Source organism: Macrobrachium nipponense, chromosome 1 (genome assembly GCF_015104395.2).
Source record: "Macrobrachium nipponense isolate FS-2020 chromosome 1, ASM1510439v2, whole genome shotgun sequence".
Lineage (NCBI taxonomy): Eukaryota > Metazoa > Arthropoda > Malacostraca > Decapoda > Palaemonidae > Macrobrachium > Macrobrachium nipponense.
In genome coordinates this window covers 50,847,932-50,868,721 of record NC_087200.1, presented here as the reverse complement: position 1 = coordinate 50,868,721, position 20,790 = coordinate 50,847,932, and the positions used below count along the sequence as shown (strand labels likewise).

At 39.9% G+C, this 20,790-nt stretch overlaps 1 protein-coding gene across 3 annotated transcripts in view; it reads left to right on the top strand.

The window, feature by feature from the left end:
* The window catches only part of LOC135219299 (uncharacterized), a 390,151-nt gene that overhangs the window by 316,072 nt on the left and 53,289 nt on the right, over nucleotides 1–20,790 (top strand). For all 3 annotated transcript variants that reach the window (XM_064255955.1, XM_064255953.1, XM_064255954.1), the window contains exons 4-5: nucleotides 2,818–3,035; nucleotides 8,833–8,874. In XM_064255955.1, coding sequence (XP_064112025.1) covers nucleotides 2,818–3,035; nucleotides 8,833–8,874 — 260 coding nt within the window. The remainder of the gene's footprint in view (nucleotides 1–2,817; nucleotides 3,036–8,832; nucleotides 8,875–20,790) is intronic.

Below are 20,790 nucleotides of genomic sequence, written 5' to 3'. Positions count from 1 at the left end.
TGTGATAAAACTTAAAAAACTAGATATAGACATTTTTAGTGGTGTTTTCTTGAGTTTTAACTAGCGTGGGGGTGGGGGGGAGTGTTGGTTCTGGTACGCATCGCCGGCGAATACGGGAGGAACACTGTATTGGCAAAGATTAAAGACGATTTACATGCATCTTCTTGAATATCACCCTTCAAAAGGCGGATATCGATGTTTCGCCTTTGTCTCGGCTGTCGTAATGAACTCCGAAACATTTGACATTTGTTGCCAGGTTTGAGCCCTTCATGATCTTCTGTGCCTACGACTTTATAATTGATGATCCAGATCAATCATTACTTTGTCCTATTAGTGTGTTGCTGTACTTTCAGAAAGACTTGAGATTTTTGACATGGATTTTGATAACCTTCCACTGGTACTGACTCACCAAGGGAGAAGTGCCTTAAGACACTTTTTTTCCCCTGGTTTTGTGAGAAGAACAGGATGTTCTCTGCAGCTGGCAAAGACGTCACCTGTATGCTTTCCCCCGAGAGTGCACAGTATCAGTGGCTTAGTCATTTTCTCGCATATGTTGGACTGGAAATGAATGTACAGTGTTGCCCCCGTAAATAGTTGAAACCCCTATAAAAACACTTAAAACTGCCTATTTTGTTTGTTGAAATTCAAGAAAACCCACTAAAAATATTTATACTGGTTTTTTTAAAATAGTTTTGTCACAAGCAGTGCATTTTATGATGAAATTGACAAAAAACCAGGAATTTGTGGATATTTCTCATAGAAAAATACTGTGAATATGCAAATTTCCTGCAAATAATCGGTAGATATGGTCCTTACAGAAATCCGTGAATGCATGAGACCATGAATGTCGAGATGGCGAATGCGGAGGCGTCCACTGTAGTCTCATAAGAAACGCATTTATATCTTTCTACCTTTGGGTCTTTGCCCACAATTTCTTGGAACCCTTTTTTCCTTGGACCTGTGGAACAAGTTGTGTTTTATTACCCAGTCCCTTTAAGAGGACAGGTTGCATCTCACCCAAGGTATGCAGTTCTAGACGCGAGAAAGATTCGAGATTGACTGTCCTCTCTTTCTCTTCTTTCCTCATTCTTCTGCTTCTCTTCCTTTGGGCTGAGAATAGGATTCGAACCTACGCTTGCTGGACTGGCATCTGATGCGGTAAGTCTACACATTGAGCTTCCTTTCTGTTTTTCTTGTTAGTATTATAGAAACAATCCTCCTCCTTCCATTAGCAAGGGGAGGAAGGAGACTCTGGCAGTAAGACAAACCCATCTCAGATCTTTGCCTTAATGCCTCTGACATTTAATATTCTTCCCAGCCTTTATTCATATAGTATGCGTCACCATTCCTCACTTATTTGAAAAGGCCAATAATTCTGACTCTTGATCACGCTGTTCTTATGCTATGATCAAATAGTCAGAGGCAGGGCCACTCCTCTCTCTTTCGACCAGAAGTATCCCTGGTTTGCCAAACTCCAGTCAGTTCAAGAGACTTGTTTAGATTCCTCCCTCCAACTACAGGCGGTCCCCGGGTTACGACGGGGTTCCGTTCTTGAGACGCGTCATAAGCTGAAAATCGTCGTAAGCTGGAACATCGTCAAAAATCCTAAGAAAACCTTACTTTTAATGCTTTGGGTGCATTGAAAACTATGTAAACTGCATTCTTATGCCATTTTTCATAAAAAAAACCTTCAAATATTGATTATTTTGCATTTTTGGTGTCATATTTCATCTGCCAGATGAGCGTTGTAGGCGTCGTAACCCTAGAGCATGCGTCGTAACCCTGGAGCATGCGTCGTAACCCTGGAACATGCGTCGTAACCCTGGAAATAATGTCTATTGACAAGCGTCGTAACCTCGGAACGTCGTAAGCCGAGACTGTCGTAACCCTGGGACTGCCTGTAGTGCGTCTTCCTAATGTAAAAGTCTGAAGGTTTGCATATTGTGTAGGAACAAATCACAATTTTTAAAAGTAAATTGTATTTGTCCTAAGTATACAAACCTGAGGTCCTTTACACTAGTGCCCACCTTGTGCCACCCCTCAATCTGAAACCTGGCCGAAAGGCAAAGTGGAATGCTTACATCCAAGCAGGCGGGTCTTTTGCCTACGGGACGGTAGTTACTGCCTAATCGCCATGTTCAAGAGTTTTAACAGCTGTGTTCCAGCTTTGCTGTAAGCAATTTCTATAGTAAAGGACCTCAGGTTTGTATAGTTAGGAAAACTACAATTTACTTTTTAAAATTGTGATATTGAGCAGGTTGAAGCTGGGGACAAACTTCTGGGAAGTTACCAATATGGAGATATTTGGGATTGTCATTGCCAGTAATACTAAGTTTAATATAACTGGTAAATATAAGGCCACACATACCCCTTGTGGTCATTGATATAAAAAAAATGTTGCGTTACATGGTCTTTACTTTCAGATGTTAACGGGATAGGTTTCAGCTGAGAGAAATTAAGTTTCTTATTTTATCAATATACTGCTTAGTTAATAAAGCATAGTAGCACCAGTCATTCTATAAACCAATGTTTTCAGGGTGTCAGCTTAATAACTCCTCATATTGATAGCATTATTTTGTGGGTTTATGTCTGAAATGGCCATTACTCTAGTAACAGTCGGAAGTTCGTTGTTGGCCTAGTTGTAACAGTCTTCATCTCCCTTGTAATTTTATGTTAAGGATGTCTCAAAAAGTATATAATGTTTTTCTAAAATGAAGACATATATGATATGAAATATTTAAATTTTTTAGGCTTCAAACAAAGGTTTTATTCACAAAGATGATTAAGTATTTCCATTGTAATTATTTTTATTTTCAGACTATAGTTTCTGGTATAATATGGATATAAATGACCCTGAGGGTGTTTGTCCTGCTGTTGAAGTTTTAAATCTAAGAAATCCAGATGGAACCTTTGGTTTATCACCAAAACCTCGATCCATTCGACCTCTTGGACTGAAGTGGCGTGTCGGACAAGTGGTGAGACACAGTCGATGGAATTATCATGGTGTTATTATTGGATGGGACCCCAAGTGCAAGGTAATGTTTTGCATGTTTTCATTCGTAGTCACTGCATAGTTAGTCAGAGGAACTAGTTCAAGAATTATTAGTGCTTTTTACTGTCTGTGAGGGGAACATATCACATAATTTGTTTGGCTAGCAGTGAGGAAACTGTTATTAGTGCTGACTGTCATAAATGTATGTAGAATAATTATATGTATAAGGACCGGGAAAACCTAGTCAGACTCAAGTGTTATGTATAGTGCAGTACTTTATATTACTGCATTTTATACAAGTAAGTTACCAAGTAATTGCATTGCTAACAATTTCTAAGTACCAGCAGCTAAAATTTGAAAATTGCCGAAGCAGTTCTTTTGCTTTTGTGTAGATGACTGGCTCCACCCACTTTTGTGGAAGAAAGCTCAGTTTATTTCTGCCGGCTTTTGACGAAGGTTGTAAGCTGCACCTATCTTTGAATTTCCTTCTTTACTGATAGTTCTTGAAGGCTTTGGTGAAGTATTTTTGGATTGGAAGGCTTTGGTGAAGTATTTTTGGATTGTTTTGTTAATTTTCAACTGTTATTTAGTAAGAATTTGAATTTTCATACTGTTTCTCAGTTTTAGCTGGTTTTGTCACTGATTAGTTGGATTTTTCTGATAATGTCTGACTTGAGTGTTTCTAGTACTCATAATTGCAGCAAGGGCTCTAAAACAGGGCTAACAAATTGATTGGAATGCTAAGCAATTGAAGACTTTGACTGCTCATCTTTCCAAATTGGAAACAAATAGAAAGAGGAAAACCTCGGCTAGGTCTGATAAGCCTTTAGCTAGTCAGGAATCTGTAAAATCTTCCTCTGTCATGTCCCCGAACTCTAGCTCATCAGCAATTCCACCTGATCCTGTTCCCAGCTCCCCTACTTCTGACCCCATCACCATTGCCAGTCTGGAAGCTAAGTTCGATCATAAGTTTGACCTGATACTGAACTCCATGGCTCAGGTGATTCTGTTTGTGTACTTCTGGATAGAGAGAAAAGTGTTCATAGTGAAGTGGTAGTGGAGTAGCTGGCTGTCTGTCCCAGCAACTCTCCTAGGCGAAGATCCATGACATACTCCCCAGCACCCGGGAGAAGTCATACCGGAGGCTCTGGGGAGGTTGGTTGGGTCTACCCACGGGCAGTCGGCCCCTCAGTCGCACCTGTTACTGAGTTGCAGGTGGTGACAGGCAGCCATTGGAAAAGCACCTTTCCAGTAATTGCCTTTCCTCTAGTTCTAAGGCTCTTCTTTCCTCTAGTTCTGAGGCTTCGAGCCCTGAACAGAGGTGCCATTGGCACTTCAGCGATGAATCCCAACCACTGACAAGGTTGGCAGTGGATGTGTTATCACCCTTCAGGTGCCTCCCAAGAAGCCCAAAGAAGTGAAATATTCTTGTAGTTTCGGGTATAGTCCAGAGTTTTTCATCAGATTGTTCTCCTATAAAGCATTGTGTCTGTGTGTCCACTGGGGCTAGTTCTGTATTCTCTGTCTGAGTGCCCTGTAGTGTTGAAACGATCTCCAGTAAAGTTACGTTCTCCTGACTGCTCTTCTGAGTGCCCGATGGCACGAGATACAGAATTTAAGGACCCTTTAGTGCCAGAGCATCACCAATTGGTGCCACAGTGCCATTGGTGTCACAGTGCCCAATAGCATCCAAGTGCCCGGAGGTTCGTGAGGGCCCAGAGATTTGTGAGCACCCAGTAGCCAAACGTACTGGAGCACCCATTGCCAACAGCGCTCCTTCATATGCTTCTTCGGTTACTACTCCGACTGTAGTGGACTTTGGCTCCCATCCAACAGCATTTGGATGCCATTTTAGGTTTTCTAAAACCTACCACTGTCTCTAGCGCAGTAGAGGCTACTTTGTTTTCAGTTTCTTTAGCAGAAGAGGATCAGGATCCGGATGAGGCTTCGTCTTCAACTGCTTATGCTACCTTTCTTTGTTTCTATTGAAGAGCTTCCCATCATTCATCACCCCAGCAGCACTGTCTTCGCCTGCTCCTTTGTTCCAGATGAGCACTTTATCCTCTGATACAGTTAAAGTGCCCAAGGTGGTGCTATCTACTTCAGGAAGAAAGGCCCTAAGTGAAATAAACTGCTGGTTAATGGACAAAAGGGAACAAGGGAAGGATGCCTTCTGTTTCCCACCTTCATGCTTATTGAAGAGAAGACATTCATATTACGCCACTGGAGAAACCCCCTCTCTGGGAGCACCTGCCTTTGCCCAAGGTGACTTTTCAGGACTTATTGAGTCTTCCTGCAGGTCTTCTTTCTAAGCTGCTAAAGTTATGTTTTCATTGGCCGAGTTGGATCACTTTCTAAGGTATCTCTTCAAGATGTTTGAAGCGATCAGCTTTCAAGATTGGGTAATAGGCATACTGGCCAAGAAGATCCAAGATCATCCGTCTATGCCTGCTGATCTTTCTGTAGATTTGTTTGCTGTTCCTTCATGTATTGACAGAGCTTTTAGAGAAGGATCCCAGGAGTTGGCAGCCACCTTTACAATGGGGGTACTTAAGAAATGTAAACTTTTGTGCTCTTTTACATCTGAAGGTGTAACATCAGCACAGAAGTCTGCGCTTTTGTTTTCTCCATTAGTTTGTGATTTCCTTTTTCTGCAAGAGGTGGTAAGTGGTATCACTTCTGAGTTGCAAAAGAAGTCAACTCAGGACTTGTATGCACAATCTTCAAAGAACTCTTTTGAGGTTTCAACTCATAGTGCTAAAGCTTCTTCCCTTGTGCAACGGTTGCCCTTTTGAGAGGGGTAGAAAAAGGTCGCAATCCAGACCGAGAGCAAAATTCCAATTCCCCTCCAAGGCTATCAAGAAGTCAACATCCAAACCTCCCCCCAAAAAGGTGAAGGTGTCCCTAGTGCAGTAGGATCCAGACTCCTACACATTTGGGAGGAGTGAAGCAGAAGAGGAGCAGAGCAATGGGTAATATATATAGATTTTCCAAAGAACAGTAATGTTACAGTCAACCCACCCCCCTCCAGAGCAATTGATAATAATATATATAGAGGTTCCAAAGAACAGTTATGCTACAGTCAACCTCCCCCACCAGAGCAATTGGTAATAATATATATATAGAGGTTCCAAAGAACAGTTATACTACAGTCAATCCCCCCTCCTCGCCATTTGCAGGCTCACCTATTTGTGTGTTTTTTTTCTGTGGAGCCTATCTATAAATCATTTGCAAAAAATGGCAATTTGTGGGCTTTTCTGTCAACAAATATTCACTAATTAGCATATTTTGATGTTATTTTCATGACAGTACAGGCGGCCCGCGGTTAACGGAGCAATCACTCAACGGCGAATCGGTTTTACGGCGGTCGTCAAAAATATTCATTAAAAAATTAAGGCATTTTAAAGGGATTTTGACGTAGGAAAAATCTATTTCTGGGCGAGGAAGCCGTGTCGCCCAGTGAAATGTGTCTGCTGTAGCACTATTTCTAGTAAAATATTGCTATAATACCAGAGAACTGCTAAATTGGACATGTCAGAAGCCTCTGACTCGCTACAGCACAATTTTCAGTTAACAGCGCTGCTAGCGCCGTTGTCTAACGAGTTCATACATTTGTAGAAATGCCGTTCAGACCATAAAGGTTATGCAAATTATATTAACAAATTTTATGGAGAGTTATTACGTAGGTATTAGGGTAAAATATATGCCTCTGACGCTTTTCTATGCTGAAAATATCGAGTTACATAAGTGCAAATTTAGCTATGGATGTGTTGATTTATAAATGTTCATGCTTTTGTTTAAAATGTGTATGAAAATGTATTACGTGAAAGGCATTTTTATTTCTGTACAGAAATATGATACAAAGGCAGCTTTTGAAACTGCCCTTCACGTTATCAAATACGATGTTTTTGTGAGCCGCCGCCTTCCGCTCTTCCGAAAATATCAATTTAAAAAAAGTGCAAATTAGCGATCGATGTGTCGATTTTATAAATGTTTATGCTTTTATGTTTAAAATGTGTATGAAAATGTATTACGAATAGGGTATTTTTATTTCTGTGCAGAAATATGATAAAAAGGCATCTTTTGAAACTGCCCTTCAAGTTATCGACTACAATGTTTTTTCAAGTTCGTTCTTGTATGCCGCCGTCTGCCGCTCTTCCGAAAATATAGTTAAAAAGAGTGCAAATTTAGCGATCGATGTGTCGATTTTTTAAATGTTTATGCTTTTATGTTTAAAATGTGTATGAAAATATATTACGTAAAGGTATTTTCATTTTTGTACAAAAATAAGACACAAATTAAGGCAGCCTTTGTAACTACGCTCCACGTTGTCAGGGGATGTTTTTTCATGTTCGTTCTTGTCCGCCAGTTCGGAAAAATGCATTGTGTTATTTTATTAATTATGTGCAAAGTCAAAGCTACGTACAAAAATTGCAGTACCATATATGTGTCTGTCTGCAGTTGCTGGCATGGTGTTGGGAGAGGGAGTATAAGAAGTATCCCTTCCAGCCTTTCCTCTTATTTCCTAATGGTTGGTTAATGATTTTAATTTTGGTTTAGGTGACTACATTGTTTACTCTGGTTGTTTTGTGTTATGGTACTGAGCCCAGAGCAAGGGCAACATTTTAAGACTGCTAGCCATCGGAAAGGTCCTTCACTGCAAAGATCCCACTGAAGTAGGAGGCACTCCTTGGCTATACTACCATGCTGCTACAGGTTGGGATGAGTGCTAACCAGAGGCAGTATTTTCCTGCAGCAGCTCTCTTACCAGGTAAGGAACCAACAAGCATTTCACAAATGCTAGCAATTTTCTACTATTCTTATTTCATTACAAAGTTCAACATTTTAGAGTAGATATGTCCATGCATCCCACCTCCTTCAATGTGGGATTCAGCTATGTAATTACTTGGTAAGTTGTTTGTATAAAATTATATTTTCATAATAAAATAAGGTTTTATATATACTTACCAAGTAGTTACATGATCAGAGCCCTTCCTCCTCTCCTCACATGGACAGGAAGGGCATAAACAAATTGAAGCTCTGAGCTGAGTTGGTTCCTCTTTTACCCCGAAAGTGGGTGGGGTTAGTTCCTCAGCCAAAACAATAGTGATGCTACCTCGAATTTCAAAATTCTAGGTGCTGATGAAGTTGAAACTAGCTATGTAATTACAGTGGATCCCCTGTATTTGCATTCTCAGCATCTGGGACTTCACATATTCACGGATTTCTCTATGGACCATATCTACCCATTATTCGTGGGAAATTCATGTATTTTAGGTATTTTTCTGTGAGAAATATCCATAAATTACTGTATTTTCATATCAATTTCATGATTAAATGCACTTTTTGTGATAAAACTGTTTTAAAAACCAGGTATAAATATTTTTATTGGGTTTTTCTGGAGTTTGAACTAACAAAATGGGGAGTTTTAAGTGTTTTATAGGGGTTTTAAGTATTCACAGATTCTAGGTAGTATTTGCTGCGGTGTCTGGTACACATCCTCCCTGAATACGGGGATCTACTGTACTTAAGTATATATATAAACCTTATTTTATTTTTAAAATATCATTTTTTTCAGATGCTAGATTCCCCTTCTTTTGGGGACAATATATTTAGTTTTTGGTAATTTGCTGTCTTTACAGCATATTTTTGTTAGGTAAAAAGCACTATGTGTATGTAGTTGTAGGCAGTCATGAAGCATCCGTTAAACCTTGCATCATATATTAATTTTCATTTTTGTTTTAATTTACTTTGAAGGACATAAAGGCTCAATTATCTATGAACAATCCAAATTTAATGCTTATTCTTATGTTAAAAATGACAGTCAATTTTTCTTCCAGGCTCCAGAGCAATGGATCAAACAGATGCATAGGGACCATGAGGTAGGTCTGCCAATAATACAGTTAAAGTTTTTGGCTCTCTGTGGTTTTCTCCCTGTCCTCCTCTCATCTTACTCAGGTTTATCTCAAATCTGATGTTGTTGAATTTAGAAAGGTGGTTTTCTGCATATTTAATAGAGAGAAGTTTTCTTATAGTGTACCTGAAATAGCACTGCCGTTTTCTTTCATACGCTCAGGTTCCAATGTTTTTTTTTTTTTTTTGTATTATTAAATGTTTCTTCCTGTTTTTCTTACTTGAAGTGTATATTGAAGTACAAGTAATTTAGTATTTGGTATTTACAAGTCAACACATTTATGAGTATGAATTTAGCAACTAATTTTGCACAATGTACGTGTTATTATGTTTACTTAAGAGTTAAGTTGTTCTAATAGAATTAGAGTTTCAAAGCAAAACATGGCGTTTCCTTGAGCCGGGCGCTCTCCTCATTTCCTTTACCTTCCTGCACGATGTGGGCTTAAAGAAACCCCCACATTTTGGTGCCCAGACTTAGGGAACACTCCCTCTAAGAAGATAAGTGAGTTTTGCAGTGAAGATAATGGAGAAATTGAAGAAGACAAGGACGACATGTCGAGGGTGGGTGACGAGAGCTTCCGAGGCTCTGAGTGACCTTCTTGAGTCTTCCACCACAACCATTAGTCAATTTGAGTAAGCCATCAAGGAATATGACCAAAGACTAGCTAAGTTGGATAAGTTCAAGAAGCAATAGAAATTGATGTAGCTGAAGAAGAACTAGAACAACTTTTGGACGAAGCCCATGAGTTTAGAACAAAACGTGTGCAGCCTAGGATGCAAGCTGAAAACCAGATAAGGAAGTTAGCAGCAGCAACGAGTCCTGGTTCTAAAGCTGGCAGTATAAATGGACAGTCTTCATCTCAAGAATCAGATGTCACCAATGTCAAGTTACCCAAGCTGGAACTGCCAAAGTTTAGTGGTGAAGTGACCCAATGGCAGTCCTTCTGGGATCAATAAACTTCCCACTTCGATGCAACAGACCTTCCAGTGATCAGCAAGTTCACCTATTTGCTGTCTTTGCTGGAGGGAGATGCCAAGAATGTAGTGAAGGGACTAGCCCATACCAGTGCTAATTACCCGGTTGCCTGCAAACTACTGAAGGAACGCTACTACAAGCCAGAAAGGATTATTTTTGCTCATGTCCAGGCATTGTTAAATGGTCAGGTCAACATTAATGTCAGCAGACCAAAGGTTGTAGCACAGCTGTGGAAACTACAAGATGACATTTTAATACACATCCGCAGTTTGGAGGCGCTAGGGGTCACAGGAAAACGTGTGAAGTGTTTCTTACACCTATCATCCTCTCTCGTTTGCCCAGTGAACTGCGGCTAGAATGGGCCAGGGATGGTGATGGACATGAGAATGATTTAGATTGGTTATTGACATTCTTAGACAAGGAAATTTCAAAATTAGAAAGGTCTGAAGCCTTTAAGGGAAAGAGTAGTAGAGAAGAAAAGAAAATTGAAAATAAAGAGTTCTAAAGACAAGGTGTATTGAGCCGCAACCCTTCATGCTTCGTCCAAGCATGAAAACACTATGTACAGTTTCTGTTATGGTGTACTAGAATTGAGTGGAAAAGAGCGAGGTGAAAAAATAAGAAGTTTAGGCCTGTGTTTCAAGTGTTAGAAGAGTGTACACTTGTCAAGAGATTGTAAAGCTCGCACAAGGTGTACAAAGTATAATGGTGCCCACTCTACCTTACTGTGTGGCGTTAGGCTGGAAATGAACCTAAAGAAGGAAGAAAGTGAAGCAAAGGAAGGTGCTGTTGGCAGTGACAAGCCTGGTGATGTGGCACTTCTGACAGGGCAAGGTGGTAACTGTACCATTTTACAAACAGCCAAAGTTCAAGTGAGTGGTAGTGATGGTACTGTTGTCACTGCTCAGGTAATGTTTGATAATGGTGCAGACAGATCATATGTTAGTAGCAAATTTGTGAAGAAGTGTAAACCTCAGTGGATCATTAGTGCACCTATACCATACTCTAGTTTTGGGGGTCATAGTAGTGGAAAAAATGAACACAGAAATGTTTATGAGTTAAAGTTGTGGAACTCTGACAAGAAATTGGTACCTATCATTGCTGCGGAGATTCCCAGAATATGTCAGCCCCTTGGTTAGGCCTGTTGTACCAGATTCAGTGCTTAACTCTTTTTCTCATGTTGCATTAGCTGATGATTACCACCATGATTCTCCCATTGAGATTGATATACTGATTGGTCTAGATTTCTACTGGGCACTGATTTCTCCTGTAGATGCCTTCCAAATAAACCATGTTGTAGCCACGAAGTCTGTCTTTGGTTATGTCTCAAGTGACAGGGTGTATGAAACCACTCACACTCGTACGTATTCTGTACCACAATTATTGTGTATCTCCTCTGTTTCAGATTCAGATTTGTTTAAGTTTTGGGATCTGGAAACTGTAGGGGTTAAGCCTAGGGAACTTGTTGAAAGTTATAGTGAGACCAAAGTTTTCAAAGAATTTGAGAATACTGTGAAGTTTGTGAATGGTCACTATGAGGTTGCACTGCCAAGGAAGGATGATTCTGCTAAAGAAAAACTTTTGAATAATGAAGTCATATCCCATAAAAGGACAAGTAAGCTAATGGTTAAGTTAGAACAAGATAAGGAGCTTAAGAAAGAGTATCAAAAAGTGGTTGATAGTTATGAGTCTGATCACATGATAGAAGAGGTACCAAGGCAGGAAATTTCAGGTGTGAATCCTGTGTACTATATGCCTCATCGTCCAGTAGTGAAGTTAAGCAGTTCAAGTACTAAGATAAGGCCTGTGTTTGATGCCTCTGCCTCTTGTTACAATGGTGTATCATTGAATGACTGTTTGTCCCCAGGCCCATCACTCAACCTTGACTTGGTTGAGATGCTCATTCGCTTTCGTCGTTGGCCCATTGCTGTTATAGCTGATATAAGAATGGCATTTCTGCGAATTAGTGTACAAGAGAAAGACAGAGATGTTGATAGATTTTTGTAGCCAAGAGACGATGGTACAATACAGCACATGAGATTCACACGTGTACCCTTTGGTAACACAGCGAGCCCATTTCTGTTAAATGCCACTATCAAACATCATTTGGATAAGTATCCCCCCACTAGTGTAGTGCAAGATTTGAAGGCTAACATGTATACAGACAGTTGGTTGAATGATGGGGATTTTGCTGTAGAAACAGCTGATAATTTTTGTGAAGCCCGTAGCATTTTTGCTGATGCTAGTATGGATCTTACAAAGCTTGTGTCAAATAGTTTGCTGATTACTTCTCAGTAATGTGACAAAGTACCCTTTATAAATTCTGATGAACCTAATACTGTATTAGGCCTTAAGTGGTATAACTCACAGGACAGTTTCTCCTTTGATGGCATAAACTCAGATTCTATTGTAGAAGTAGTCTATACTAAGCGAAGCATACGTAATGTGATAGCTATGATTTTTTACCCTTTAGGATTAATTAGTCCATATGTTATGTGTGGCAAGATACTTTTTCAGGAACTCTGGAAACTGGGTCTGACTTGAGATGGCTCCTTAGTAGCCAACATTTTAAGAATTTTCAAATAGATAGATGTTATTTTCCACAAAAGGCCTGGGAGAAGCTTAGTCATATGAAGCTACATGGGTTTGGTGATGCCTCTGAAAAGGGCTATGGGACTTGTGTGTACCTGTGAGTACCTGTGGAGAACAGCTCATACAAGGTGTCATTAGTACCCTCTTAGTCAAGAGTTGCACTCATAAAGACAATTACATTGCTGAGGTTAGAACTCATTGGATCTCTTTTGTGTTCAAAATTAGTCAACTTTGAAAAGAATGCCCTTAACCTAGATAACAGTGTTAGAGTTAGGTGTTGGACAGATTCTACCATTGCTCTGGCATGGATTCAAGGAGATGCTAGTAAGAAAGACATTTGTAGCTAATCGGGTAAAGGAAATCAGAGAGTTAACACCTCCAAGTTGTTGGCAACATTGTGGAAGTAAGGACAATCCAGCTGACCTGATAACACGGGGTCTGTTGGGGGACAATCTTGTGGATAGTACTATGTGGTTCTATGGGCCTAGTATGTTAAAAGAATCCCTATACCAGGAAAGGGAAGGTAACACAGTTGTTAAGGATAAAGAAGAAATAAGCACAGAAAGTACTGCTGCCTGTCTCAATGTACAAGGAGTGCCAGAAAACCCTTTGATAGGTTTAGATCGATATGGTAAATTAAGCAAGGTGTTAAAAGTTATAGCTTATGTCTTAAGATTTATCAGTAATTGTAAAAATAGTCAAAACAAAGTGGAAGGAACTCTCATTACTGAAGAGATTGAATTTGCTAAATTGAAGTTGATTTACTGCATCCAAAGAGAAGTGTTTTCTGTAGAAATAAAAGCACTTTTGGATAACAAGGCTATTCCTCAATGGTCTAAATTAAGAAATCTTGACCCCTTTCTAGATGATAAAAGATTATTAAGAATTAAGGGTCGTCTTGAGTTTTCTAACTTAGACCATGATACTAAACATCCTGTCATAACTCCCAATGGTCAGTTTGCTAAGTTGTTGATCAGATTTCAGCACAAGTTTTTGAAGCATGCAGGTGTGGATACTGTAATTTCATCCCTATGGAATAACTTTTGGATTATAGGAATGAGGAGATTAGCTAAGACAGTAATGAAGGAATCTTTAAGTTGCCGTTGGCATGATTCAAAACCTTGCAGTCAACCTGTGGCTCCATTACCCAAAGAAAGAGTAAGATCTCCACCCTTTGATGTAACAGTCGTAGATTATACAGGCCCTCTCTTTTGTGCCGATTGTCCTAGTAAGAAAATTTATTTATTGTTGTTCATTTGTGATGTTGTACGAGCCGTACACCAAGAGCTTACAGAATCTTTATTCCTGTCTGACTGCTTATTGGCTATCAGAAGATTTGTTGCCAGGAGAGGTTTACCTACTGTGATATATTCAGATAATGCAAAGACTTTTGTAGCTGCTAAGTATGAGGTACAAAGGATGTATAGTCACTTGGCTCTCAAATGGAACTTTATAGCCCCTCGTGCTCACTGGTGGGGCGACTGGTGGGAGAGGCTCATCAGGTCAGTTAAGCTTGCCTTGAGAAAGACACTAAATCTGAACTATGTAAGTAAGAGTGAATTAGAAACTACAGTAGTACCTCAGGATACGAAATTAATCTGTTCCGAGGCGGCCTTCGTAACCTGATTTTTTCGTATCTTGAACCACATTTTTCATGTAAATTGCCTATTTCGTTCCAAACCCTACAAAAACACCCCAGTAATTTTTATGATAAAGCTAAATTGACCAATAAACAATGAAATACAACAATTTGGACCATTCAATACCTAACTTAAACTACATATACTACTAATATGTACTACATACCTGTAAATAAAGTGTATTAGTGTACATGGTATACAAGAAATACTGTACATACATACGTACGTATGCAGTAAAATGTGGAACCTTACCTTTCGAGTGAGGTGATCTCCGAAATTGGCGATAGAGGAGGAGGACAAATGGCAGAAATCTTGAACACAACTTTACGAAACACAAAAAAAAATGTCAGGAAACATTAACACTAAACTTTACGAAACACATTAACAAATGGCACAAAATGGTAACACTTAACTTTACAAAAAACTTTAAATTAAATTTCTTTTTTTTTCTTTTTTTGATTTTTACATTTTTTTTTTTACTTTTTTATACTTTAGGTTTTTTTTTTTTTTTTTTTTTTTTTACAAAATTTCAATTTCTTACATTTTTTTACAAAATGTCAATTTCTTCACCACTTTCAACTTTGTTTTTTTGTAGTATCACTTGGATCTTCATTGTTTGCTTACTCCTACTAAAGGCCTCTTTAAAAAATAACTATCCAAGGAAGATTGCTTCTGCCTGCTTTTGACAATGTTCCTGAAACGACTCAAGCAAACGTCATCAAACTGCGCAAGCATACGGCCTGTGTAAGCCTTTTTGGGGTGTCTCTTTTCTACAAATGATTGCACCTTATGAAAAGCAGCTAGAGCATCCTTAATTTCTGCCGTTGTCATAGAGTCGTCCTCCTCCTCGCTGCTGCTAGAGAACTCTCCAACTCCTTCAGGTCTTCCGCCGTAAGCTCCTCTTGGTGCTCCTCGAGAAGGTCACTGATGTCATCCTTGTCGACGACCAGCCCCATGGACTTGCCGAGTGCAACGATCTCGTCAAGATCTGGTTGCGAAACAGTTTCAGGATTGTCAACTGTTTCTGAATCTGTATCAGCTTCGCCCACGTTGAATCCCTTGAAGTCTCGGCCGGATACGGCATCAGGCCAGAGTTTCATCCACGAGGAATTCAAGGTTTGCCTCGAAACCTCCTGCTAAGCTTGATCGATGAGTCGGATGCATATCACGATATCGAAATGGTCCTTCCAAAATTCCCGCAAGGTGAGGTTTGTGGTATCAGTGATGTCGAAACATCTCTCGAAAAGATGTTTCGTGTACAGTTTCTTGAAGTTCGATATCACTTGCTGGTCCATGGGCTGGAGGAGAGGGGTAGTGTTAGGCAGAAGATAAAGAACCTTGATGAAGAATACTTTGCTAGGATATCTTCCTCGAGGCCAGGAGGGTGAGGGGGAGCATTGTTCAACAACAGCAGACATTTCAGAGGGAGGCGCTTCTCTTCCAAGAATTTCTTCACTGTCGGGCCGAAACAGAGATTTACCCACTCGGTGAACTAAAGTCTCGTTACCCAGGCTTTCGCATTAGCCCTCCACATCACTGGAAGCTTCTCCTTTAGCACTTTGTGGGCCTTGAAGGCTTGAGGAGTCTCGGAATGATAGACAAGTAGGGGCTCCACCTTGCAATCCCCATTGGCGTTGGAACAAAGTGCGAGCGGAAGCCTGTCTTTCATAGGCTTATGCCCGGGTAGCTTCTCTTCCTGCGTGATGTACGTCCGATGAGGCATTTTTTTTTCCAAAAAAGGCCAGTCTCATCACAGTTGAAAACTTGCTGAGAACTGTACCTTTCGTTGATCATCATCTCGTCGAACGTCTTAATAAAGGCTTCGGCCGCTTTCGTGTCTGAGCTGACCGCCTCCCCATGCCGCACCAATGAATAGATGCCAGTCCATTTCCAGTATTTTTCAAACTACCCACGAGAAGCCTTGAAGTCTGGGGTAGGCGTCGATGTCCCTTCTCCGTCGTCTTCGGCCTGGGCAATCAAATCGCCGAAAATAGCGCTGGCCTTGCGGCAGATTGCCTTCTCGGTTATCGTATCGCCTGCAATTTCTTTGTCTTTTATCCATACAAGAAGCAGCCTCTCCATCTCATCGTGCACATGGGTCCTCTTGTTGGACAAAATAGTCACGCCCTTGGAAGGTGTAGCTGCTTTGTTGGCTTCCTTCTGCTTAAGGGTGGTGCCTATCATCGACGGATTTCGGCCGTATTCCTTAGCGATCACACTCAATCGCATGCCAGCTTCATACTTCTTGATCATCTCCATTTTTGTCTCCAAAGAAAGCATCCTCTTCTTTCTGTGAACTTCAGCAACTTTCTTGGGATCCATGACTATACTGTACATAATTAAGATATGTAGTATACTAATTAAGTTCTCACACAACACGATAAAGTACAAAGCGAAATCACTAACACGAATTTACGTTAACAAACGAAATCGTATATGTGAACAAACTAATTCCGCGTGCGTACGATAACGCTGGTGCGACGAAGTGGCCGAAGAACGCCTTTACGTGGAGCACGATGAGAGAGATGCTGATCAATAGGAGAGCAGGATCTTATGGCGGTGACTAGCATCAGGAACCAATGGGAGAGTGGGAGGGTGGTGGCGAGTCTACTCAGTTGGTGGCGCGCGAGTTTTAAAATTGTTCTCGGTGGTCCGGGCGAATCTCGGGACTTTACAGCAATAAACTTTTGTAACCTGTATATTTTCGTATGTAGAGGCAAAAAATCTCCGTATTTGCTCTCGCAACTTGAATTTTTTGTAAGCTGGGACTTTCGTATGTTGAGGTTCCACTGTATATTAGTAGAAATAGAATCATGTATTAATTCTAGACCATTGACTTATGTGAGTGATGAACCTGATTCCATTCACTATCTCACTCCCTCACATTTTATCCTAGGATGAGCCCCACACTGTAAATCCTTAATAGATGTAGAGCCATGTAAGGTGACTTCCAGGGACTTGAATGAAAGAGAAGTTGTAAGAAACCAGAAGCTAGAAAATTTTGGGAAAATTTGGAGTAACAATTATATAACTAATTTGCCTCAAGTTGTAAAAGGATTCAATAAGAAATGTGATTTGTCTAAGGGTGACCTTGTGTTGATAAATGAGGATAACATTCCTAGATTGAATTGGCCTCTTGGGGTTATTGTAGATGTGTTTAAAGGTAAAGATGGACTTGTAAGAAGTGTAAGGCTCAAAACTAAAAGGGGAGAGATGACTAGACCCATTCAAAGATTGTATGATCTAGAAGTAGGTAGATCTGAAGATTTGATTACTGCTGATGCATCCTGTGATGATCTTGATAGAGATGTATGTGATAATCCTCAAGTGCCCATGCATACTGTGAGTGATGATGATGTACTTCCTAGGTCTAAGTTTGGTAGAGTAATTAAGCCCTCTACTAAGTTAGATTTATAAAGTCACTGTAAATCATGCAGTTGTGGATGTCAAGTAAAACTTGATGTGATTGTTAGTTGCTGAAACTACAGTACCAATTTTCATTGGGGGTTTTTCTGTCAGGTATAATTTAGATAAGGTCTAAGTTGTGCTCTTTAATAGGTGGCTTCGTCCCCTATTGCCGGGAGGATGTTGAATTTAGAAAGGTGGTTTTCTGCATATTTACTTGAGAGAAGTTTTCTTATAGTGTACCTGAAATAGCACTGCTGTTTTCTTTCATACACTCAGGTTCCAATGTTTTTTTTTATATTTTTTTTTATCAAATTTTTCCTCCTGTTTTTCTTACTTGAAGTGTATATTGAAGTACAAGTAATTTAGTATTTGGTATTTACAAGTCAACACATTATTTTATGAGTATGAAATTAGCAACTAATTTTGCACAATGTATGTGTTATTATGTTTACTTGAGAGTTAAGTTGTTCTAATAAAATTAGAGTTTCAAAGCAAAACATGGCATTTCCTTGAGCCAGGGCTCTTCTCATTTCCATTACCTTCCTGTATGATGTGGGCTTAAAGAAACCCCCACAGATGTCATCTGTATGAACAAGTTTACCATCTGGTGACATTTAACAATTGACCTGTTTGGTTGTTTATCTGTCTGTGTCTGCCTTACGTCTTTCTGTCTGTCTCTAAATACAGTATATATTTGTCTGCCAAGATTAAAGTGTTTTGTATCACATACACTTCATATATATCATAAATGGGTGATAGGAATTCAGTACTATTTTATTTTTTGTTCAAAGGTCAAGTTCAGGATTATAATTTAGGTGTCAAAGTTCTTTGAATTAACTTTTGGACGGTATGAGTACATATTTTTATATTAGTAACTTACCCAGTAATTACTTAGCTAAGTTTCTACTCGATGAGAGCTTAAAATGTTAAAATTAGCAGTAGCCATAGTCTTTTGTATATGTAGATGGTTAGCCCTGCCCACTTTCAGGGTAAGAGACGATCAGCTTTAGCCAAGAGCTCAATTTGTTTCTGCCAGTTTAAGACCGCACACAGTGTTAAGATTTGCAGCTGAATTTTGAATTGTTGGATACTTGCACTTTGGTGAAATATTTTAACACAGTAGCCTTTGGCATTGATAATTAGTCAGGAATAAAGTGTTTTATTTAATATATTGTTTTTCCTGATTTTGATTACTGATTTTGACTTATTTACCGGTTGACTATGTCAGGCACTAGTTCTCCTAGAATTCGGTATTGCAGCAATGGGTGCAATACTCAACAAAAGCCTGCTATTACTCTCATACCCTGTGTACTTCTTGTAAGGGACAGGAATGTTCTGTCGAACTGATGTGTGAGGAGTGTAAAGAGTGGGATGAAAAAACTTGGAAAACTTTAGCTTCTCATTTGACTAAGTTAGAGAGAGATCGTAAAAGTAAAGGAGTGAAGTGAATATGGTGAAGGGGGCTGTCTGGCCCACTGACTCTCCTAGGCAAAGGTCACTGCCATACTCCCCCAAACCTGGAAGGAGGAATACTGGAAGCCTAAGGGAGGTCAGTTGGATTTACCAAGAGACAGTCACCCCCTCAGTTGTGCCTATTACTTCCCAGGTTGCAACAAAAGATTACCATTGGAAAGGCGTCTCAGAGGTGCGTCGACAACTTTCGCCAAGTTCTGGTGATTCAAGTCCTTCTGAAGGGCGTCAGTGGCCTTTCTTCAATTAGTTGTGCCCTCTGAAAAGGCGTTCTTCTTTTTGGGATCAGTCTCTGCCACTATGCTGCTACCCAGCAAAAGGCAGAGAGAACCTTCTGGTAGCGCCAAGCCCTCATGTAGTACAGGCCGTCCCCGGTTATTGGCAGAGGTTCCGTTTGGATGGCTCTTCTGGCGCCGATAACTGGATTTTGCCATTGATAACCGGCTGATGACACCTCTGTTAGGTATGTGTTGGTGCCATAACTCTATTATGGGTGCTGATAACTGAAAATCGGTGCATTATGGTGCTGAAAATCACAATTTTCTTCACTGGACAAGTGCCATAAAACCAGATTGTCTATAACCGAGTCTGCCAATAACCAGGGACTGCCTGTACTTGCGATAGTCCTGAGCGCTTTCCACAGTTATATTACTTTTCAGCAGTGCCTGGATATTCTCTTAGTGTGTCTCGTCTCGGGAGCACCCACGTAGCACTTCTTCGGGACGTCGTGCAGACAGTGAGCACCCAATTGTTGACAAGCACTCATTAGTGGTAGAATGCCCAGGTGTGTTGGATCACTCAATCCTGTCTGATAGTCCAGGAGTAGACGAGAGCCCAGGATTGGTCGAGCAATCTATGGCACCCAGGCGTCCAGTTGCTTTGGAGCACCCAAGGTTTTCCAGGCACCAGGTAATGTCTGAGAGTCCAGTGACACCCAGGTGCCCACGTAAGACTGGGCCCCAGGTTTTTCTGATCATTAGGCAGATATTACACCCAAAGTGTAAGGGGAATTGTGTTCATGGGTTTAGAATATCAATTGGAAGGCCAAGGTAAAAAAAACATGTCCTCTATGTAGTACATCAAGCATTTATTCTTAATCATCAAAGGCAGACATTTGGAGTAGACATAGTAACCTCGACAGTCTTAACTGAAAATTGCAAACAAAAAGCAAAACTACATATAGCCTAATAATCATTGAATAAACATGCAACAATAATTACTTAATACATATGTTATGAAACAGAGACAGCATAAATAAAATTATCAAAATGTCCAAAGACATGAGTATCAGCATAGATAATAATACAAATAATAATTGGCCATATAAAATGAATGAATGAATTAGTTCTAGGCTTAAATCATTAACTGAGATATTAAACTCCAAAGGAAATTTAAATGGGCAACTATAAACTGCAATCTCACCAGGTATGGGCATAAATATTCACAGGTATATAAACAAAATACTAATTCTCTGGTATATCCTGGGTATTGGCTCATATGGAATTTTTCATGTGAATATTACATGCCTAGCCTATATTCAACAGGTGTATAATTTAAGTTCATAGGTTAAGCTATATGTAGGTTGAAAAAAAATATTTCACTGGTATAGTAATGAGATTCATATCAAGTATATGAGTATAACGGGGACATTACAGACATACCCTACACTAAACATATGTAACTTACATATGACAAAGGCTATGCTAGGCATATTCAGATATGTTAATAGATAGCCTAACCCTATACAGTGGTCCCCCGTGGGGGATGCGTACCAGACCCCTGTGAATAGTTAGAACCCA